The sequence below is a fragment of the Bos javanicus genome, chromosome 15 (assembly GCF_032452875.1).
Source record: "Bos javanicus breed banteng chromosome 15, ARS-OSU_banteng_1.0, whole genome shotgun sequence".
In the NCBI taxonomy this organism is placed as follows: domain Eukaryota; kingdom Metazoa; phylum Chordata; class Mammalia; order Artiodactyla; family Bovidae; genus Bos; species Bos javanicus.
The window spans coordinates 77792376-77815762 of record NC_083882.1 but is presented as its reverse complement, the minus strand read 5'-3'; the positions used below and the strand labels follow the sequence as shown (position 1 = coordinate 77815762).

Sequence of the window (23387 nt, the reverse complement as noted above, 5' to 3'; positions counted from 1 at the left end):
CAGGCTTCTTTCTCCTTAAGCCCTATGCTTTCATTCAAACAGATACAAAAAACATCGACGGCCACTGTGACCTTTCCTGGTCAGTGTACCTCGTTGTACATTTAAAAAAAAAAAACTGAAGAGGCCTAAGCATCTCCAAGACTTCAGATAGCTACCTGTCATGTATTCTTAATATCTTTTAGTATAATATTAACTAGCAGCTCTTCATTGACCTGAGACGTGAATGTCACCTTCCTCTTACAGACGTGGATGTTGCTCGGGATGTCATGTGTCTTATAAAATGCCTCCGGCTGATTGGAGAGTCAGTAACTATGGATATGTCAGTAATGATGGAAATGAGCTGTTACAACCTACAGTCTCCAGAAAAGGCTGCAGAACAGATTCTGGAAGATTTGATCACTATTGATGTGTAAGGAGAATTTAGGGTAAAGTCCATTTCCTAATGGAAATTTAGCAATTCTTAGTGTCAATATCAGGTTTGAATGTAATTCAGATATGTACAAAGTAGTGGCTTAAAGTGAGTTGTCATGATTCTAAGTAGCTGGTTTCAGCTTTTAAACAGAAAATCTAACACATGAATTCAAGTCTGGAAACAAGACTCATGAATTATAGTCTAGCTGTTAACTATGAAGTGAAGTCGCTCAGTCGTGTCTGACTCTTTGCGACCCCATGGACTGTAGCCTGCCAGGCTCCTCTGTCCATGGGATTTTCCAGGCAAGAAAACTGGAGTGGGTTGCCATTTCCTTCTCCAGAGGATCTTCCCAACCCAGGGATCGAACCTGGGTCTCCCGCATTGTAGGCAGATGCTTTTACCATCTGAGCCACCAGGGAACTGAGCTGTAAATTCTAAAATGTAAACATATTTTCCTCTAATACATTTTGTCTCTCATTTCTGGGAAAAAATGAAGGAAAATTTGCTACATGGCATGAAAGTATCTTATATACCAGAGTGATTACTTCACTCCTATATTACATGGCTGGTTTTCCTGTTTCATAGAGCATTTACCTTACAGGGGCGTAAAGAGTTTATCATGTACATTCTCAGAAGTAATGGTTTTCTAACTTCCTTACAGAGACAATGTGATGGAGGATATTTGTAGTAAACTGCAGGAGATTAGGAACCCAATCCATGCCATCGGACTTCTAATACGGGAAATGGATTATGAAACAGAAGTAGAAATGGAAAAGGGATTCAATCCAGGTAAATGACAAAGTAACACATATACCTTTTGATTTAGAGAAAACAGTAATACAGTTAAATTTTTTAAATTATTATTATTTTTTAATTTACAGCTCAGCCTTTGAATATTCGAATGAATCTTTCTCAGCTGTATGGTAGTAGCACGTCAGGGCATATTGTGTGCAGAAGTGTGTGTAAAATTGCCAGCACGCGCTTCCTCATCTGCCGAGACCTTTTGATCTTACAGCAGCTACTAATGAGGCTAGGAGATGCCGTAAGTACTACTTGAGGGAAAGCTTGTCAAATCTGAAACCTGGTCTTGACCTGCAGGCACGTGGCAGAGCATCAGCTCCAAGAGCACAGAGACATGTGTCTTTGTTTACTGCTCTGTCCCACGTGCTTGGCCCTTCGGGGGTGCTCTGTGAATGCACGCTGATTTAAGAATGAGTGAGCCTAAATTGCAGATTAAGAATGTATATGGGGGGAAGAAAAAGATTGTATATGAAGCAGGTTGTTTTACTCTTAACCTTTGTGTATATGATGGTGGGATAATTTTCTAGGACGCTCTCCCAAAATGTAGTATTAGTACAGCTCTGGATGTAATCACAGAGTACCATTTAGGATGGAGGAGAGAGGAAGAAAAAGAAAAGAATCTATTTCTCCCGTGCAGGATTTTCCCTAAGCTGTTTTGAAATTGCAGAGTTGGTTTTGGGGTCCTCCCAGCTCCATTCTGTACCTCCCTTCCCATCCTCGCCTTTTAGCCACCAGACTTGTGTTGCCAGACTGCTGTCCTTGTCTCTCCCCCTCCTCCCCACCTTGAACGTTTCACATTCCAAAGTTAACTTTTCTGCCCACCGTCAGAAGGCCCATTTATGTCACTCATCTGAGCCTGATAAGGAAGTAATCTGATTAAACTAATTCATATTAATATATAAATAAACAAAGCCCTTTGAAGCTCCTGGGGGTGTTTATACTTAAATCAGAATTCATTAACTCAAGTACATGGCTAATGGCAGAATTTCAGGTAAAAGATAAGGAGAAAACATTCTGGAAGATGATTGGTTTAGGACCACCAAGGAGAAGCAGGACCCTTTCCTGAAAGTTGTCTGTCTGTCTGCCTCACAGCTCATGGGATCTTAGTTACTTGACCAGGGACTGAAGCCAGGCTTTGGCAGTGAAAGCCCAAGTCCCAGCCACTGGACCACCATGGAGTTCTCTTTGTGGTTTTGTTTTTTGAGTCTGTGTTGTATTTTAATATTTATTTATCTGGCTGCATCCAGGTACCTGTGGGGTCTGTTCCCTGACCAGGGATTGAACCCATGCCCCTAAAGTAGAAGCGTGGAGTCTTAACCACCAGGCCAACAGAGAGTCCCAAAGCGACACACGTTTTTAAGGCTACTGATATTCTTGTCGAGCTTTCCTCTAATGCTCGTATTTATTTTTACCCAAAACCAGAAGATTAAGAAATGTCTTAGATTTCCCTGTTCCTCTTCTTGAGTCCTGAACCTACAAATTTGGTGCAAGTTAAGCAGTCTGTTACTGTTTTCTTTTTGGCCATCAGCTCCTGTGACCTGGTGAGCTGTTTTTTATTATTTTGTACTGTTAAGTGGGTAGATCCTTTTGCTGCCTGCTACCCAAAAATGTAATGGGTGTGTTGCTTTTATGTATGCCCTGTGTAACTGTGTTTGTTATTTTACCACCACCTGAACCTAAGGGTTATCGTTACTAAATGCTATTTCCTGTCTCACCCACCCACCCATGACATATAGGTAATCTTGGGAGCTGGCCAGCTCTTTCAAGCCCAGCAAGACCTACTGCATCGAACAGCTCCCCTACTCTTATCTTATTACCTCATTAAGTGGGGAAGTCAATGCTTGGCAACTGATGTTCCAGTTGATACATTGTGAGTTTCAGTGTTCTGCTTATTTTAAAAATAAATTGTGAGCTTAATGATTCTTTTCCATTGTCTGATAGAAAAGCAAATTAAATATTATGCTGTAGCATGACATGCCTTTGAAATTCAGAGCTTTCAGATAACTCCCATTTTCTAAAGGTTAAAGGCAAGTTATAAGAATGAAAATAATATAAAAAAAAGAGTGAAAGCAATAAATATGTGTTATTGTATGTGTGTATGAATAATGGAAAGACAAACCCTGTGGAAAGCGAGAGAAGATGAGGTCAGCGTGCTGTATGACTCGGGGAGCTCCGCCCGGCGCTCTGTGATGGCCTGGGTGGGCGGATGGAGTGGACGCGGGAGGGAGGGGACATCTGTATACCTGTGGCTGATTCACGTTGACGTGTGGCAGAAACCAGCACAATATTGGAAAGCAATTATCCTTCAGTTAAAAATAAATAAATTTTTTTTTTAAGTTGAGGTCACAGAGAAAGTTAGGCCACACACGAAAATATGCTAATTATCAAGAGAAGACTGAGATTCTTTATAACCAAAGTAAGAAAGAAAATTTAATGTGTACCTAAAAGACTGACATTTCAGTTAGATAAGCCACTTTGTTTTCTGGCAAGGGAAGGCTTTTCAGGGCATGGAGGCCTAAGAAATTTCTGCTCTGGCTTTTCCTTGAAGGATCACTGGGTGATATGATGGAAACAGTCTAAACCATGGGTCATTTTCCAGATATTTTTGTGCTTTCAGTGGAGCTTTCATGTGTAATTTATTAGTGAAATTGACAGTGTTTTAATCGGCTAACTTGTTGAAGTAATGTTGTCATAGGAAAATTTATTGAGCTTTTTTGTTTTTTTCTCCCTTCCTCACAGGGAGTCTAATCTTCAACATTTGTCAGTACTGGAACTGACTGACTCTGGTGCTTTAACGGCAAATAAGTTTGGTAAGGACTGGACTGTGTATGCATTTGATTTTAAGTTTGGCATTTATTCGTGTTCATTAAGGTGGTCTTTTGCCACCTTTGCTTTAGAAAAGGTGCCTCGGCTGTGCTTTCAGTTAGAGAGGGTGTGAGCAAGCTTGTCCTGAGACCTCTCTGGTTGTGACAAGTAGTATCAGATCAGACTTAAATGAAGGGTGTTGCCTGTATATATGCGCACGTGTGTGTTCTCAGTCGTGTCCGACTCTCTGTGACCCCCAGGCTCCTCTGTCCATGGGATTTCCCAGGCAAGAATATGAGAGTAGGTTGTCATTCGCTTCTCCGGGGGATCTTCCCAACCCAGGGACTGAATCCATCTCTCTGGTGTGGGCAGGCAGATTCTCTACCACTGAGCCACCTGGGAAGCCATGTATATGTGTATGTACACACACACGCATACACACGTGTACAACTGCTCTTCCGTTGTATACTGATACTCCAGTGATCACTTTTTTAATTTACTAAGTTCATATAGCTTTTATAATCTTGTCTTCATCAACAAATATTCAAAAGGAGTCCTCTCATGCTTGAGAACCATTCTGGAGAATTTATTTGTGTTTTGGTATAAAATTTAGACTCTTAGGACTATGTTTATTGGAAATACTTCAAGAGGAATGGCATGACTGTCATGTTTATTTAGTGGCTTTTTTATTGCATTTATGTAATGCTTCATAGTTTACAGATTGCTTTTATTTATATTGCCATTGATTATACCAGTGATGCATTTTATGTTTTTAAATAATAAATGTTCTCTGTGACAGGTGTGAAATGAATTGGGAGGCTGTCTTAATTGAAAATTGATACTACTGTCACAAGTTGGTGACTGTTAAAACTTTTTATTTTTAAGTATCTAGCCCTCAGACAATTGTGGAATTATTCTTCCAAGAAGTTGCAAGAAAACACATTATATCTCATCTGTTCTCTCAACCAAAGGCACCTCTAAGCCAAACTGGATTGAACTGGCCAGAGATGATCACTGCAGTTACCAATTATTTATTGCAGCTCTTGTATCCTTTCATTTAAAAGCTAATTGAAGGTTTTTTTTTTCTATCCAAATAGTCTAAGATTCAGGAATATTCTGCCTGTATAATGAAAAATTTTAATGAGGTTGGATGTTTACCTCCCCCATCCCAATAAGAAATGATAGTTATTTTCAGGTATCCCCCCCCCTTTTTTTTTTTAATTTGTTTTTTTGCTCAGGGGTTGAGCCAGATTTTATTGGTGCACACACAGTTAATACTTAGATTGCTTTTAAAACATACATTTATCAAATATTTATTGAATGGTTTTGTATTCCAAGCCCTGTGTTAGGTACTGAGTATCCATTGGCATAGTAGGCTTGGGCAATATACTAGCTGAAATTAGAAGTGAGCACCAAGAGGTGAGATACCTGCTCTAGTTCTTTGTTGGTTGCATTCTAATGCAGGTGACTAGGCTCCTAGTCTATAACCTTTCCACTGTGTTTAATATTAAAGTTATATAGTTACGTGGGAAGAACATGTGTTGTACCACCTTTTCTTTACCTTCTTTTTAAAAACTAAGCCATTTCGTGGAGTTTGGGTGCCCAGTGTGTATATTTAAGCTTTACCAAAACAGTAAATACTCTCCTTAACCAATGACTAGGTGGCCTAGCAATCCTGGTTGTCTCTTCCTAGAATGTTTGATGGGAAATTGTCAGTATGTACAATTGCAGGTGAGTACCGTTGAACATTTCAGGACAGTTATTCTTGTAAAGAAGGAGATTTCTAGAACTTTTTTCTTTGTAAATGTTTCCTGCATTTTAATTGGGCTGATAAGACCCACAGTAATTTACACTGGATTACACAGAAACATACACCAGAGAGATTTTCTATACTTCATTCTTGGCAGTGTCATTCCTAACACAGTGTTTTATAAAGTACTTTTTTGTTAATTCTCTCTGTTGGGTTCTCTTTATAGAAAGAAAACGTATCATTGTCTTCATATAAATCCTTCACTGGAATCTAGTCAGTTGAGCCAGTAAATACCAAAAGTTGGAAGATTGCCAAGACGGAAAGTGTGTGTTTGTTTTCATGAGATAGTGTTATTAGAGTCCCGTTTGCTTTCTTAGAGTGTCTAATAACTTATTAATAGTTTAAGAATGGATTAACAGGATTTGGTTTTAACCTCCAGATGCTTTCTGAAAATACAGCTTTTGTGTTGAATGACCACTATCTTCTCTCCCTCTGAAGAACATGGAAATGAATATCTCCTTAAGGGATATTTACCCTCTAATCAGAAACCATCTTTTTTGCCTTTAAGGATTATATTCAGTTGCTGCATCCCTGGTGTCAAGTCAACGTTGGTTCCTGCAGATTTATGCTGGGACGGTGTTACCTGGTTACCGGAGAGGGACAGAAGGTAAACTGCATCTGAAAGATGAGCAAACTTTAGAGCAAGGAGGACACTCAGTTTCCATCTCAGGGAGGGAATTGGAGACATAGAATCCCCCAGATAAGGTTAAAGAAGACTAGCAGCGCCAGCAAGGGGCATGATCTACCCGTGGGGACCGTTTAGCTTCATGTACTTTACAGATTATTTAGGACACAAGAAAATATGAAGAAGAACACTTTAAAACCCTCCTGCCCCTGTGCACTGCTTTTAGGGATACATTTTTGTGACTAAAATATTTGTCAGATACATTGTTTTTATAGCATGTTTTTTTATGCTGTTTTTTTTCCCATTATGGTAGTTTACATTTCTGATTTTTTCCCTGACATCCTGTTATGTAAACTTGCAGACATAAAAGTCCATAGACTTTCATACTAAACCCCCCACTCAGATTCTACAAAAATTAGCATGATGCTATAGTTGCTGTATCACAGGTATCCATCAAATGTCTTCTTAAAGTTTACTTTGTAATTAGCAACATTTAAGTTAAAAAGTTAGATAAGTTAAAATATTAAATAATGCATCAGAGAGAATTTAGATACAACAAACAATAAATGCAGTCATTTACTTACTTAATAATTACTTACTTAAATAATTTTCATTCTTTTTTTTGGCTTTTCTTGGTACAAGAACTCTTGGCTCATAGTATCTGGAAGTGGAACAATCTATTATAAGTCATTTTATATCCTTCTATTCCTCCAGGCTCTGGAATGTTTCTGCCAGGCAGCATCCGAAGTGGGCAAAGAGGAATTCTTAGATCGCTTGATCCGTTCCGAGGATGGAGAGATTGTGTCCACCCCCCGGCTGCAGTATTATGATAAGGTTCTGGCATGGTTTGGTCCTTATAGCACACTGGTTAAAAATGTAATAGGGGCAGGGAGGCAGATAAATGAGAGTTTGGGGTTAACATACACACTTTATGTATGAAATAGGTAGACAAGGACCTACTGTATAGCACGAGGAACTATACTCAGTGTCTTTCAGTTTTGACTCCACTGGGTCTTTGCAGCTGCTCATAGGCTTTCTCCAGCTGCAGTGAGCGCTGGCTCCTCTACTTGTGGTGCTCAGACTTGTCACTGCAGTGGCTTCTCTTGCAGAGCACAGGCCGTAGGGGTGCAGGCTCAATGGTTGTGTCTCATGAGCTTAGTTGTATGTGGGATCTTCCTGGGCCAGGGATCGAATCTGTCTTCTGCATTGGCAGGTGGACTCTTAAGCACTGGATCCCCAGGGAAGCCAAAACATGAAATAAAGTAAATTGTATTTCAATTTGAAGTGCTCTAATATTTCTCCCTAGGTTTTGCGTCTGCTGGATGTCGTAGGTTTGCCTGAACTAGTTATTCAGTTGGCCACATCAGCAATAACTGAAGCAGGTGATGACTGGAAAAGTCAGGTGAGGACTAACTGTATTCTGCTTATTACCCTGGAGCTTTATCATGGGTACGGTGTTTTAATTTCTGTTCTTTTTTCCCCTGTATTTGATACTTAGGCCACTTTAAGGACATGCATTTTCAAGCATCATTTGGATTTAGGTCACAATAGCCAAGCCTATGAAGCCTTAACCCAAATTCCTGATTCCAGCAGGTAATCAAACCCACAGTCTTAGTTAGAGGAGGCATTTTACCAGCCCTGTGTAATCCACAAGGAAAATGTACACTTGTATCCCTTTCTTTCCTTCTAGGCAGTTGGATTGTCTGCGGCAGCTGGTCGTAGTTCTTTGTGAACGTTCCCAACTTCAGGATCTTGTGGAGTTTCCCTATGTGAATCTGCATAATGAGGTCATCTTATTTATCCACTGATGGCTGGACGCAGTTCTGGTGGTTGTCGTGATGGCTGCTAACGTTGATATCTGACTGCTTCCCCTCCTTTAGGTGGTGGGAATAATTGAATCACGCGCAAGAGCTGTGGACCTTATGACTCACAATTACTATGAGCTTCTGTATGCCTTTCACATCTATCGTCACAATTACCGGAAGGGTGAGCACTTGAAGCGTGTCGTCTCTGTGGGAGGCAGCCTCATCAGTGGTTTCATGCTTTACAAAAAAATATTATCTGTTTGACTTATGTAATTTTTACCTTATTTTTACCACTGGACAAGTGTTCTCTACAAGCATTTGGGGAATTTATATTTAAGTTCAAGATTTGCTTCACCTCTTTGTAGATTACCTATTAATCTTAAAGATAGACACTTCTCTGCCAGAATTCCCTGGCAGTCCAGTGGTTATTAGGACTCCATGCTTTTACTGCAAAGGGCCTGAGTTCAATCCCTGGTCAGGGAACTAAGATCCCCATAAGCTGGTCGGTGCAGCCAAAAAAGATAGATATTTCTCCCATTTTAGAACATTCCTGAAGCATTTCCATTGAGATGGCGTTCTATGTGTATCTTTCATCTAATTTTAAAAGCAACTTTATTTCACTAAAGGCACCTTGAATTTTTGTGGCTGTTTTTTTTTTGTTTGTTTTGTTTTGTTTGTGGCTGGTTTTTAAGTTCCTGTACAATTTTGCCTTTGGCCTTTCTTTCTACTCTTTGTTGTTGTTGTTGATTTACTAATTTATTTACTTATCTTTGGCTGTGCCAAGCCTTCGATTTTCTAGTTTCGGTGAGCAGCGGACACTCGCTGACTGCAGTGTTGGGGCTTCTCTTGCTGTGGAGCACGGGCTCCTGGGCACGTGGGCTTCAGCAGTTGTGGCTCCCGGCTCTAGAGCACAGGCTCAGTAGCTGTGGCACACGGGCTTCACATTGCTCCATGGCTTGTGGGATCTTCCCAGACCAGGGATCAAACCTGTGTCTCCTTCATTGGCAGGCAGATTCTCTAGCAATGAGCCACCAGGGAAGCCTTTGGCCTTTCTTTTCTCTTACTTGTGCTGATCCTTTAGAGAGTAAGTTGTGGACATCATGACTCAATGCATAAACACTTCAGATGCATTTCAAGGACATTTTCTTATATAACTGCTAATTGAGAAAATAACTAATTTTGTGAACTAAATGTAGATGTAGTGCTCTTATCCAACGTGCTCTTATTCATGTTTAAATATTGCCAAACACGGCTAGTACATTTCTCACATACTGTCCTCACCCCCTGATCTGGGATCACGTCTTGGACTTAATTGGCCTGTTGGTTTAGTCTCCTTTAATCCGGAACATTCTATCAGCCCTACTTTGCCTTTGATGACACTGATATGTTTGAAGAGGACGGGCCAATCATTTTTGTAGAATGTTTCTGAATTTGGATTTATTTGATGACAATGTGATCTTTATCAGGTCAGCTAAAATTAAGGGATTACATAGCTGTTTTAAGATCATATTTTACAAGATAATCATTGTGGTTACCCTTTGGAACCACTAACATTTTTATACTATTTTCACTCAGGAATTCTTTTTTTAGATTTCTTATTGATTTTCATTGGAAAGAATAGATGGAAGTAGTCCATAGGCCTATTCTTCATATTCCTAATGGTAAAGGGTGTTTGTGTGTTCTTTGACAAATATAAGAAAGGCAGTGTAGACGATTCAACATCTCTCACTGCTTTCACAATGACAGCATCCATTATGTCCACCCGATTAAGACCAGTTTAGCTGGATTAATGTTCAGATCTTTCTGGAGCAAGGCTGTTTTTCTGACAAAAACGTCTTACATATTCCAGGCACTCAAAAGTATTTGTTGGGATGAAAAAGAGTTTGATTTGGTTTGAAAACTGAAAGAGAATTTTTAAATCTGTTTAGTTTCTGGAGTCCCATGCTGTCTTAGAACAATGATGAGAGTATGATCTTGGGGGGTCTTCCGTGGCAATCCAGTGGTTAAGACTCTGAGCTTCCAACATGCGGACACATGTTCAATCCCTGGTTGGAGAGCAAAGATCCGACATGCCATGCGACTCAGCCAGAAAAAAGAAAAAAGAGTTTTTGACCTTGAACAGACACTCAGATCCTGGGTGGTGATAGGTGACCACAGAATTGAAACTAGTTCTCCAGCTAGTGTTCTGTGCTACATGGGTATGTAGTATCTAAACTTCAAAAGTAACATTTTAGATGTTTGCAGAATTTTTTTTTTTTTCTGCCTTTCTTCGGGATTGTAAAGTACATGTAACATAAACTACTGTCTTAACCGTTTTACATGTTTAGTAGTGCTAAGCACCTTCACATGACTGTAGCCAGTCTCCAGAATTCTTTTCACCTTGCCAAACGGAAACTATACTCCTTAAACACCAACTTCTCATTCCCTCCTCCCCATCTCCTGGCAACCACCATTCCACTCTCTGTCAACAAATTTGGCTACCAGAATCCTCTAGCATTTGACTTTTCATGACTGGCGTGTTTAACTTAGCATAATGTCTTCAAGGTTCATCCATGTTGTAGCATCCATCAGAGTTTACGATACTCTATGGACGTATTGATAACAACTTGGATGTTTCCATCTTTTGTTTGTTATGAATAACACCACAATGAACAGGGATGTACAAATAATTCTTTAAGACTGCTTTCAGTTGGTTTTTTTGGGGGGAGGGAGTGGTTTATACACCCAAAAGTAGAATTGGTGAATTATAAAGTAATTCTGATTTTTTGAAGAACTGTTTTCCTTAGTGGCTATACCAATTTATATTCCCTCCAGCACGACACAAGGGTTCCAGTTTTTCCACATTCTTAGCAACATGTGATTTTTTGTTTTAAGTTAAACTTGATTTTTTTTTTTTTTAATTTTTAACATTTGGTAAGTGTGACAGATTTTCTCTGTGTCTCTAAAGAGTCACATTTTTGAAATCCTTATATCTGTTATTGCCTTATAGCTGGCACAGTGATGTTTGAATATGGAATGCGTCTTGGCAGAGAGGTTCGAACCATCCGGGGACTTGAGAAGCAAGGCAACTGTTATCTGGCTGCTATTAATTGCTTACGACTTATTCGCCCAGAATACGCGTGGATTGTTCAGCCAGCATCTGGTGCAGTGGTATGAAAACTTTGTATCCTGGAATTTGGGGATTATTTAACTTATTGTGTTTGGTCCTTTAAAAATACCTCATTTTGCTTCATTTCATTTAAAACTTCCACTGGGATATTTGTGAAATTAATCTGTTTTTGCAGTGATTCATTTGTTTTATGTTACTACCCTCTTTGGTTTCCAAGTTCAGAATTACTGTAGGAATAAGTATTGTTGTTTAGTTGCTAAGTCATGTCGGACTCTTTGTGATCCCATGGACTGCGGAATGCCAGGCTTCCCTGTCCTTTACTATCTCCCAGAGCTTGCTCAAACTCATGTCCATCGCATCAGTGATGTCATCCAATCATCTCATCCTCTGTCATCCCCTTCTCCTCCCACCTTCAATCTTTCCCAGCATCAGTGAGTCAGCTCTTTATATCAGGTGGCCAAAGTATTGGAGCTTCAACTTCAGCATCAGTCCTTCCAATGAATATTCAGGGTTGATTTCCTTTAGGATCGACTGGTTTGATCTCCTTGCAGTCCAAGGGACTCTCGAGAGTCTTCTCCAGCACCACAGTTCAAAATCATCAGTTCTCTGAATAAGTATTACAGAGTGGTTTTGGAATTAGACAGCCTAACTTCAGGCAAATTACTGTATCTTTTATTGTCCAGTTAGCCTCTTGCATAAAATAGGAATGATGATGATAATAATATCTACCTTCTAGGATTATGTGGGTATTAAATGAGATAACCCATCTAAGATTGCATAGAATAGTGACAGTGCCTGGCCTGCAGAAAGTGCTCAGTAAGTGCTAGCTGTTTTTATCTCATTCATTTTTGTTAATTTAATGTATTGCTACTGTTTTAAAGGAGGTGAACCTTGAGTTTTTCTTATCATGCTGATGGGGTACTCCAGTTACTTCTATAGTTCCTGCATATACTGTTCTATTTTCCAGGGTTATGAATGGAGAATGTAATTTTGTAAACCAAGGGAAGTCAGGTGGTTTATATGGACATCAAATCAGTGTCTTTGGACTCAGTAAAATTTCAGCGAAGTGAGCCGAGTTTCTTTGTCTAGTAATCACAGTAACTTTGTGAGAAGAGCTGTGCTAGTTGAAATAGATGTAATTTACACTGAGAGAATTTAAGCATGAAAGCCCTGGATCATAGTTAATGATATTAAAATAAAATACTGATTTTTCATAGTTAAATCTCTTGTCTTTTCAGTATGATCGCCCTGGAGCATCCCCTAAGAGGAATCATGATGGAGAGTGCACAGCTGCCCCCAGTGAGTTGGGGAGCTCAGGCCGACTTGCGCTGACTGCCACGTGTTACACTAGTTGTGTTTATATTTACGTGTTTTTTTATAGTGTTTATTATAGTATAAACACTCATATTGTATTACATTGTATATGTATGGTAGTTACTTTGTTAAAATATAGTAAAGTTTCTTATCAGTATTCTGTCTGGTTGCCCTTTGAAAACTTTGTGTGCCTGAAAATCCTTAAAAAAGGGTGTGTGTATGTTTGCTGCTTGTTGTGTTCGAGTCAGCTTAAGCTGCACACTTTTTTTTTTTTTTTGGCAACTCCACCGGGACACGAGCTGCATACTTTTTTAAATTGGGTTCCTTTAGTGTCTCTATAGAAGCATGATTTCCCTTCTCTTTTTTTCCTTTTTTTCGCCTCGAGGCAAGTAGTCTCTGAGTTTTCCGACCAGGGGTTGAACCCCCATCCCCTGCAGTGGGAGCGCAGAGTCTTGGACCATGATTTCCTTCCTTAAAGAGCCTGGGCTCTAGAGTTGGACACACTTGGTTTTAATTCTGCCTCTCACTTTGGGCATGTTCCTTACCGATAAAGATGACAGTATTTCACAGTTGTAAGAGTTCATTCCTTGCAAGCGCCTCCTTGAAGCTGTTATTAGAGTACTTTCACTTGACTCAGCTCTAGAGTGAAGCAGGGTCGTTTGTTTTATTGAGCCCCTTGTTTTCACCCCATCTTCTTAACATTCAACTGACAGTGACTTAGTGTTTAGTGGAAACTGACGGCTTGCGTTTGTCTGACAGGCACTTCCTTTGTGCTCTGGGAATTGACAGTGTTTTCCTTTGGCTTATAGCGAATAGACAGATTGAAATCCTGGAACTGGAAGATCTGGAGAAGGAGTGCTCCTTGGCCCGCATTCGCCTCACCCTGGCTCAGCATGACCCCTCGGCGGCCGCCGTCGCAGGTGGGCATTCAGCACCAACAGCACACTTTAGGACCGGGCAGCAGACGTAGCGTGCCACGTGGGTGTGGAGCGTGTCGTTGTTATTCTGGGCATTCACCAAGGACGTGGTCTTTGGGTTCAGTTCATTGGCATGTCCCAGTGGTTGCACTAAATAGCTCTTCTCCACTTCTGCAGGAAGTTCATCCGCAGAGGAGATGGTCACTCTCTTGGTTCAGGCTGGCCTTTTTGACACTGCCATATCACTGTGTCAGACTTTCAAGCTTCCCTTAACGCCAGTCTTTGAAGGACTTGCTTTCAAGTATGTATAAAATTGCTTTTCTGTAGTCTTAATTTTCTAACATAGTCTTATCTTCTAGTCTTAAATTTCTAAAATATTCTTAATTTTCTATTTACTTCACTGTTGCTTAGTATGAAGCAGTTATCACACAAGCCAGTATCTTACAAGCCAACTTTAAATACATTTTTATGTAGTCTGAATTTTTTTTTTTTTTTTTTGGTAGTTGACTGTGAGGTTTTTGTGTGGGGGCGGGGAATTAATCTTGGTTTATAGCGTCTTTTGAGAAATCAGATCTGGCATTGCCAAGCCCGCATGCCCGCATGACAGTAGGTAACCTGTGTGCCCACTTAGACAAGACGTGTGTTCTCTTCAGTCCTTTAGGGCATCTCTTGGCCCACACACTGTTTAAAAGTGCTTCTTACCGATGTTACGTCACACCTAAATATTGGTCAAGTTGTTTGTGGGTTAGAAATAAACTTTCAGAATTATTCATCAGTTTTCTCTTGTAAGTAAATGATCTCTTAACACTTCTTAATGGCCTTATGGGTCATCCAGTTACTTGACTGTGAGGAGAGGGAAAGCCAATATCCCAGCAGGGAATTCAGTAATAGATTGGAGCTAAAGTTGTCATCTTATCTTCAGGTTTAGTAGCAACATAATGTGCATTTCAGCAAATTGACTTACTGTGTGTGGAACCATTCTCCTTTCAGATGCATCAAATTGCAGTTTGGAGGAGAGGCAGTTCAAGCAGAAGCCTGGGCCTGGCTAGCAGCCAACCAGCTTTCGTCAGTCATCACCACTAAGGAGTCTAGGTACCGCCCCAGACTCCAGCCAGCCCTGCAAGGGCGTACCCTCCACATCTGGCCCCAGTGCACCTAATAAGTGGCTACCTGAATGTATTCCATTGTCTTCAGATCCTTCTCTAACAACCCTCAGTACACTTCCCTTCCCTGAGTTGCATTTATAATTTGTATTATGCAGCTTAGCACTTTAGAATTATAGCATTTTACAGTGATGAAGTCCTTTTTTAGAATTATAGCATTTTACAGTGATGAAGTCCTTTGACATTATTTTTCAGCCCCTAAATTCACACCAGAATTACTATCAAGATACAGATTACAAAACATCACTCTAATCTTCTAAATCAGAACTTCTACATGATTCTAATGCTTGGTCAGGTTTGGAAACAGGAGTCTGAGCCAATTTCATTATTTTAGAAATCTGGAACACATAAGTAAACTAAATTGTTGAGTTCATATGCGGTTGTTGGGAAATTCTAGTGCCGCCTCTAAGTCACCTTGGCCCTAATAGCGTCAGTTATCATTTAGCTGTATTGTCGATTCGTTATGTCTAAAGATTGTTTTCCTTGTAAATACATGTTTTGAATGGTACTGTAATTATCTATTAAGAATCTGGAACTCATAAGTCCTCTTTTTTCATCAAGTGCTACAGATGAAGCGTGGCGGCTACTATCAGCTTACCTGGAAAGGTACAAAGTCCAGAATAACTTATATCACCACTGTGTAATCAACAAGCTCTTATCTCATGGAGTTCCTCTGCCTAACTGGCTAATAAACAGTTACAAGGTAAGTGGCACCTTAGCTTGTAGAGAGTAGGAACCTGGTCTTTATCATCCTGAATAACTTTATGAGATGATTAAAAAGAAAAAGATAATTTATGGAAATATAAAAACAGTTTCTTCCGTCCCTATGAAGTACTGGGTGTGAGATTTAAAGTTCACTCGGTTGGTGACTAAGTTAATATGTGCTGGTGTGCCCAATGAACAATGAGTGTTTTAGAACAAAGAGTTTATGTGGGACATTGCATTTACTATTCATTACTCAAGAAATCACAGGAGTGGCTGGAATAGTTTTCAAATACTGCAACAGTGTTTCTTTCAGGTTTTGTCAAAATTGGGTTCTTGGGCCACCTGCATTAAATTATTTGGGTGGTGGGCTTCTTTGAAATATCTGATTCTTGGGTTCCATCCAAGACTTCCAGAATCAAATTGCCTGGAGTTAAGATCCAGGATACGCATTTTTAACAAGGTCCTAATTTGATTTGATGTTTGCCTAAAGTTGAGGACTACTGTTTCTGAAATACATTGGGAAGAATAGGAAAAAAGAATACAAAGCTTAAAATCAAGAAAGTTAGTCTGTTTTCTTAAGTTAGAAAGTAGAGAAGGCAGCTAAGTTGGTAACGGTTAAGATTGTGATCAAATCAGAATATAGAAAGCATAGTTGGGGTAATTAGGAGAACCTTCCTAACTGAAGCTGTATTCATTTCTCTCTCACCCTGAGTTCAACACAAATATAATTCAAGCATTGAAAGTTGGTGATTCTTCGTGTATTTCTTAGAATTAATGTGACTATATTGTCTCTGGTACTCAGCATTTCTGGGAAGTTTTGTTGACTTTTACTGCTGTCAAAACAAAGTAGGAAAGAATGAAAATGTGTCTTAGGTCAAAAAACAGGTGAGGAAGGCCACTTAATAGAAAGGGCCTCGCAAGGTGCCCGGAGGCAACTAGGCTCTTGAAAATCCAGCCCTCATCCCAAGATAAGCAAACCATGATGTTGGTCTATTTATAAAGAAAAGTATCAATGCCAGGGAATCGGACACTCAACAGTCTTTGGATAGTGCCCGGATTAGATGGAAACAGGTAAATGTTTTTGACCACTGACTTTTTACAGAAAGTTGATGCAGCTGAGTTGCTCCGTCTGTACTTAAACTATGACCTTTTAGAAGAAGCTGTGGAGTTGGTTTCAGAATATGTGGACGCTGTACTGGGAAAAGGACATCAGTACTTTGGAATTGAGGTAGGCTTGTCTCCACATTTCCTTTAATTCTGTGTTATCACACTTGCTTTTTCCAAAGGTTTTTCCAGATAACTTGAATTAAAATTTCAGACTGGAAACAGTATCATTTATTAACAATTTAGAGAAAAGTTTTGTTGAGTGTGTTTATCCTTAATTGTCCTTCAGTTCAGTTCAGTTCAGTCGCTCAGTCGTGTCCGACTCTTTGCAACTCCATAAATCGCAGCACGCCAGGCCTCCCTGTCCATCACCAACTCCCGGAGTTCACTCAGACTCACGTCCATCGAGTCAGTGATGCCATCCAGCCATCTCATCCTCTGTCATCCTCTTGCCCCCAATCCTTCCCAGCATCAGAGTCTTTTCCAGTGAGTCAACTCTTCGCATGAGGTGGCCAAAGTACTGGAATTTCAGCTTTAGCATCAGTCCTTCCAAAGAAATCTCAGGGCTAATCTCCTTCAGAATGGACTGGTTGGATCTCCTTGCAGTCCAAGGTACTCTCAAGAGTCTTCTCCAACACCACAGTTCAAAAGCATCAATTCTTCGGCGCTCAGCTTTCTTCACAGTCCAACTCTCACATCCATACATGACCACTGGAAAAACCATAGCCTTGACTAGACGGACCTTTGTTGGCAGAGTAATGTCTCTGCTTTTCAATATGCTATCTAGGTTGGTCATAACTTTTCTTCCAAGGAGTAAGCATCTTTTAATTTCATGGCTGCGGTCACCATCTGCAGTGATTTTGGAGCCCAAAAATAAAGTCTGACACTGTTTCCACTGTTTCCCCATCTATTTCCCATGAAGTGATGGGACCAGATGCCGTGATCTTAGTCTTCTGAATGTTGAGCTATAAGCCAACTTTTTCACTCTCCACTTTCACTTTCATCAAGAGGCTTTTGAGTTCCTCTTCACTTTCTGCCATAAGGGTGGTGTCATCTGCATATCTGAGGTTATTGATATTTCTCCCAGCAATCTTGATTCCAGCTTGTGCTTCTTCCAGCCCAGCGTTTCTCATGATTTACTCTGCATATAAGTTCAATAAGCAGGGTGACAATATACAGCCTTGACGTACTCCTTTTCCTATTTGGAATCAGTCTGTTGTTCCATGTCCAGTTCTAACTGTTGCTTCCTGACCTGCATATAGGTCTCTCAAGAGGCAGATCAGGTGGTCTGGTATTCCCATCTCTTTCAGAATTTTCCACAGTTTATTGTGATCCACACAGTCAAAGGCTTTGGCATAGTCAATAAAGCAGAAATAGATAATTGGCCTTAGGCCTGCTTTAAGATAAAAGATGACATGAATTTAAAAATACGCATTTGATTTAACTAAGAAAAGCACTAGTTCCCCAGTTGAAAAGAGTTGGGGGAGGAGGGGTCCAGTCATGTGCCTATGTGCACACGTGTGTGTGTGTATGGATGCACTTGCATGCATACACACACAATCCCTTGCTGTGAAAAGAAAAATCGTTGCATGTTATTGAATCCTATGGAAGTAACTGCCCAGAAGAAAGGGTCCACTTTTCAGATTTTCTTCAAACGATCCATATTTTTCCTTTCAGTTCCCACTGTCCGCCACGGCTCCAATGGTGTGGCTCCCATACTCCTCCATTGATCAGCTTCTCCAGGCTCTGGGAGAGAACACTGCCAACAGTCACAACATCGCAGTGAGTAAACCCTCTCCTGAGGCATCTTAGATTCCATAAGTCCTTGCACTAGCAGTTGCAAAGCCTGCTCTTTTGGTTCTCAGGGATTAAGAGAGGGGCCGAAGCCATGCATTGCCCTTCACGTGTTGCCCGTTCCCTCTGTGAAAAACTGAAAGGGAAGTCGCTCAGTCATGTCTGACTCTTTGCGACCCCATGGGCTGTAGCCTTCCAGGCTCCTCCATCCATGGGATTTTCCAGGCAAGAATACTGGAGTGGGTTGCCATTTCCTTCTCCAGGGGATCTTCCCAACCCAGGGATTGAACCTGGGTCTCCCAAATTGCAGGCAGACTCTCCACCATCTGAGCCACCAGGGAATTCTACCCCTTTACGAAATGATTAGTTAAATCACATATAAGCTTTCTGGTCCTGGGACAAGAGCTAATGAAGCTTTTATTAAAAATACTGGTATGATTTGCATATTTAGAAATTCATTAAGAAAACAAGTTTGGAGTATTGTATATAATAGAAAAGTCCAGTTTTAGCAGTGGAGCCACAGAGCAGACTCCTATACTGAACGGTGATTAAATGAAGCACAGTGGCTAACAGCTTTATCAGGGGACATCTGGTTGGTGACATCAAAGCGATAACTTTAGTCTTTTTCAGTCCTTGACCTATCTCTAACAATTCCCTTCATTTCTCCTACAGCTGTCCCAGAAAATACTTGACAAATTGGAGGACTACCAGCAAAAAGTTGATAAGGCAACACGGGATTTGTTGTATCGTCGGAACTTGTGACCTGGACGGTTGCCCAGGCTTTGTGACCGCTTGGTGCCTCTTCGGGCTTGAGACTTTACCCTACAGGAAACCTGGACTCCGGGCCGGCCTTTACACCTATAAATGACGTGTACAGCGTCCGGTCTGCATTCTGCACGAGAGAGAAGGGTGGATGAGTCACAGGACCTGTGCTTGCTGGTGGTGCTAACACACAGATTTCTGGGTTTCAACCTTGGTCTCAGACAGCTGCTTTTTTATATGATTCACAAGCTTTTTTAGAGTTTATATTTTTTTAAACTACCGAAGACATTCTTTATCTGCAAATTAAACCCCACCTTCACTTTGCAAAATAGCTGAGGGTTGTTGGTTTGTTGTAGCTGACCACCAAAAGCAGTCAGTGCAAATCCTTGCATTCTTCCCTATCACTTTTTGTATTTCAATGGAATTATTTTGGTCCAGAATTGACATGTATTTTCTGTATTGCAGACAGAGGCTAATGATTTTGCGTACTTTTTTCATTATTTATTGTGGAATTTTTTTTTTTATGATCTTCAATAAAGTAGTAAATAATTTTCCTAGATTAACCCTAACATGATGACCAGCTGTTAAGGAAGATATCTTGAATCTGATTCTGAGGCTAAAGTGGAATAAACTCTTAGCTAAGAAAAAATAGAAAATTTATCATCTATAAAAATAATATTTTCCGGGTAAATTCCATTAACTGCTATGATTTATGATAATCAAGCCGGACTTGATCATACAAGTAGTCTAATAATGTATTGGACCAAAATATAAACTCTCCTGGTCAGATTTAGAGGCATTCATGGCCACAAATTTGGGGAAACATGAAAAAATAAACTCTTGAATTTTATTCTGTATATTAAAATTTATCTTTTAAGGAAACTATCTGTATAGTACTTGGCTTGTATGCCCTTTGACCTTCCTTGAGTTTTTCATAAGCATTTAATTTTTATACTGTCAAAATCCTATTTACATTATATATTTTAAATAACAATGTGAGTTTCCCGGTGGTACTGTTATTGTAGATATTGCGGTATATGGTTCTTTTTTCACTTCATCTCTACCATGATTAATGTGAAGTGTTTGATGCAGTTACAGGCAGCACGCAGCCTTGCCCTCCCAACTCCACAAACATGTGACTTCCAGTTGTAGCACAGAATATATTTTGACCTGTATATACATATATAACCAAGAGAAAGCTTTCTCACTTATATTTTCATGAGTGACTAATGGATGATAACCTGCAGTCTGAAAACTATCAAACCCTGTTGTAGCCATTTCTGGAGGAGAAGTAGCTCAAGACTGGCCCTGTTTCAGAAAGCTCCTCATTTGCATAGAAGAGCAAAGCAGTGTTTTCCATGGTAGCAGTTCATAAGACACTGAGCAGCTCTTCTGTCCGTTTTCTTCCACCTTCCTCACTTTGATTTCCAACCGGAGCAGAGAGAAGGTGCGCACATTCTTTCACTTCACTTTTCACCTCACTTTGAGTCTGCAGTTTTGTTTTCTGGACCATGTGATGTATTAATAGCATCATCTTTCCTTGTTTCTTCCAACTCTGACAATTTTCTGATTATAAATTGCTTTTAAAAGGACTCCCTTCTCTTTTAGTACTTAACTACCATTAAATACCAGGGGTAAAGAACCCACCTTTCAATGCAGGAGACATAAGAGACATGGGTTCAATGCCTCAGTCAGGAAGAGCCCCTGGAGAAGGGAATGGCAACCCTCTCCAGTATTCTTGCCTGGAGAATCCCATGGACAGAGGAGCCTGGTGGGCTACAGTCCATAGGGTCGCAAAGAGTCAGACACGGCTGAAGCCACTTAGCATAGCATGCACCATTAAACATGTGACTCTTGACGGAAAACTTCATAGTTCTTAAAAAAAAACAAAATGTGACAAACAAGGTTACACTTTTCCAGCCTGTGATGATAAAAGCATCATTTCTATTAATTATATATATATATATATATAGCACACAGTTTCATACCAACCATTCTTTTTGTGATCTAACAAAGCTCATTTGTTCTACAAAGCTGTCCATCAGTGAACACATTCTAGGTAACAATTAACCTAATTTACTTCAACCTGATTAATACTTCTTTTTTTCTGCTAGAACACAGTATATATTATAGAAAGTTCTAAAGTTTCTTTTACTTTTTAGAGCTCTTTGTACCTGAAAACAAAGATAGTCTTGTATTACTTTTAATATAATCAGTAGCTCATCATTAACCCTAAGCCACAAGAATATACCTGCATCTGCTTAGAACGCCATCAGCAAAAGATCAGTTTATTGCTCACATGACCTATGCCAGTTTTTATAGACTAAAAGGTATTTCTTCCAGTAAATGAGGCTTTGTGATTTAAATGAACTTCCATGGAACACATAAGGTCAAATAATGTGATATAACAAAAAATATATTTCTTGTTTGTCCCCATTCCTGGCAAATAGCTTATAAATCCTTGTGGAACCCTGAGTGAAAGAAATCTTTGTTATGCTAATAAGGTGACTGTGAATGGGGGGCCCTTACATAGCTTCAAGATGGGGATAGTCCCTGGGGAGATCCATCCTGTGAAGGTGAATATAGGGTTAAAACTTTGGGCCAGCCCAACCTCCCGCCTTTCAGCCCAACAACCAGCATTTCAGCATCTGTGGTGATGGAGCACATTATTTTCTGAAGCTGTCACAGTGAATCTCCAGTCATTTACTGACCCATGGATTCTGTAAGGTAGCCTCACATCTTCTCCCCCCACGGCCCCCACTCTGGCCAGTCCCCCTCGCTTTGTCTCTTCATGTGAATGTTCTTTGGCTACCTTAGTGGAAACACAGACCAGTTTGCTCCTCATCCTCTGAATCCAAGTGAAAGTAAGATTATTTACTAGAAGGTGTATGCAGTTAAAATGCCCAGTTCAGATATGTGAAACATCAGCGCGTGCTAGTGACTTTCGAGAGGAGTCATGTTTGAATGCCAGTTGATGGGGGTTCAGTGAAAATCAGACATGCAGTACAACTCAGGTTTCCAGGGGAACCAGGCAGAGAGAAAAACAAGTCTTATATATATGAGTTGAATTGCACAATTTAGTTTTGCCATGGAGACAATTTCCATAAAGTAGGAAAAGTAGAAAGTTAAGGTTATTATAGGGATCATTCAGGAGAGGAAAGTGTATTTTTTGGAAGCAGAAAAATATTTAAAACTCTTCCTCACTTTTGATGTTTAGCAGATGCTCCAGTGTAATCACAGGCTTTGGAGTTTGGGGAAGAGGTATGGGAAATGGCCCAGGTGACCCCTGCTCCTTCATCCTTCCCTCCCTTCTCCCTTCCAGCAAAATAGACACTTAAAGCCAGCGTCAGAGATGCTCAGTTCATCTCAATAGTGTGCGCTATTTCTGGGGTTGCCCTGCAATAGAGATGAAAGCCAAACACTTTTCATGGGCTTTTGAAAGATGATGTTTGTTTAATGATGTTCAGTAGCCTAAAGGAGATCCAACCAGTCCATTCTGAAGGAGATCAGCCCTGGGATTTCTTTGGAAGGAATGATGCTAAAGCTGAAACTCCAGTACTTTGGCCACCTCATGCGAAGAGTTGACTCATTGGAAAAGACTCTGATGCTGGGAGGGATTGGGGGCAGGAGGAGAAGGGCATGACAGAGGATGAGATGGCTGGATGGCATCACCGACTCGATGGACGTGAGTTTGAGTGAACTCCGGGAGTTGGTGATGGACAGGGAGGCCTGGCATGCTGCAATTCATGGGGTCGCAAAGAGTCGGACACAACTGAGCGACTGAACTGAACTGAGTAGCCTAAAAACTGTTTCTCGTTTCCTTCAACAAAGTCTAGTTTTTCCTTCAATGATTCTGCACAAAAATAAAATTTTCTTGAAAATGTTTTGACCAAGATAAAATTAAAGGGATCTCTCTAGTTTTGTTTCTACTGCCACACACGAGGTTCCATCAAAGCTAGGCACAAAGAGTAGCTTGGGTGGTTTCTAAACTTCCTACATAGCCCCTCCTTCTCTGATTCTAGCCAGCTCTGCATTCATTTTCCTTTCTCTTATCCCCACTAGCTTCCTGCTTATTTAGAACTTGAAAAGACTTCTGTCTTTCATATACTCTAAAGCAAGCATATAATAGGTACCATTCATTGAAGGCCTGCTGAGTGCCGTGTGTGTCCAGTTTTAGGACATTTGCAAACATCTCGTTTAATCTTGCCAGCATCCTTTGAGATAGGCACGATCCCATGTTTGTAAACAGTGAGGGTCAGCA

General features: G+C 40.3%; 1 protein-coding gene and 1 non-coding gene across 2 annotated transcripts in view; one reads left to right on the top strand and one right to left on the bottom strand.

Moving 5' to 3' along the window:
* NUP160 (nucleoporin 160) overlaps positions 1-20136 on the top strand; it is a 43427-nt gene extending 23291 nt beyond the window's left edge. Inside the window, exons 15-36 of the mRNA XM_061381491.1 lie at positions 244-409; positions 1074-1201; positions 1294-1454; positions 2950-3083; positions 3953-4023; positions 4904-5063; positions 5680-5749; positions 6337-6435; positions 7168-7287; positions 7760-7855; positions 7952-8046; positions 8144-8240; positions 8334-8439; positions 11248-11408; positions 12606-12666; positions 13491-13601; positions 13776-13899; positions 14589-14690; positions 15323-15464; positions 16569-16694; positions 18248-18352; positions 19037-20136. Of these exons, the coding sequence (XP_061237475.1) occupies positions 244-409; positions 1074-1201; positions 1294-1454; positions 2950-3083; positions 3953-4023; positions 4904-5063; positions 5680-5749; positions 6337-6435; positions 7168-7287; positions 7760-7855; positions 7952-8046; positions 8144-8240; positions 8334-8439; positions 11248-11408; positions 12606-12666; positions 13491-13601; positions 13776-13899; positions 14589-14690; positions 15323-15464; positions 16569-16694; positions 18248-18352; positions 19037-19126 (2525 nt within the window). The 3' untranslated portion in view covers positions 19127-20136. The remainder of the gene's footprint in view (positions 1-243; positions 410-1073; positions 1202-1293; positions 1455-2949; positions 3084-3952; positions 4024-4903; positions 5064-5679; positions 5750-6336; positions 6436-7167; positions 7288-7759; positions 7856-7951; positions 8047-8143; positions 8241-8333; positions 8440-11247; positions 11409-12605; positions 12667-13490; positions 13602-13775; positions 13900-14588; positions 14691-15322; positions 15465-16568; positions 16695-18247; positions 18353-19036) is intronic.
* TRNAC-ACA (transfer RNA cysteine (anticodon ACA)) lies at positions 759-831 on the bottom strand. Its single transcript has one exon. It is a non-coding gene; the product is annotated as a tRNA-Cys (tRNA).
* Positions 20137-23387: the final 3251 nt, after the last annotated feature.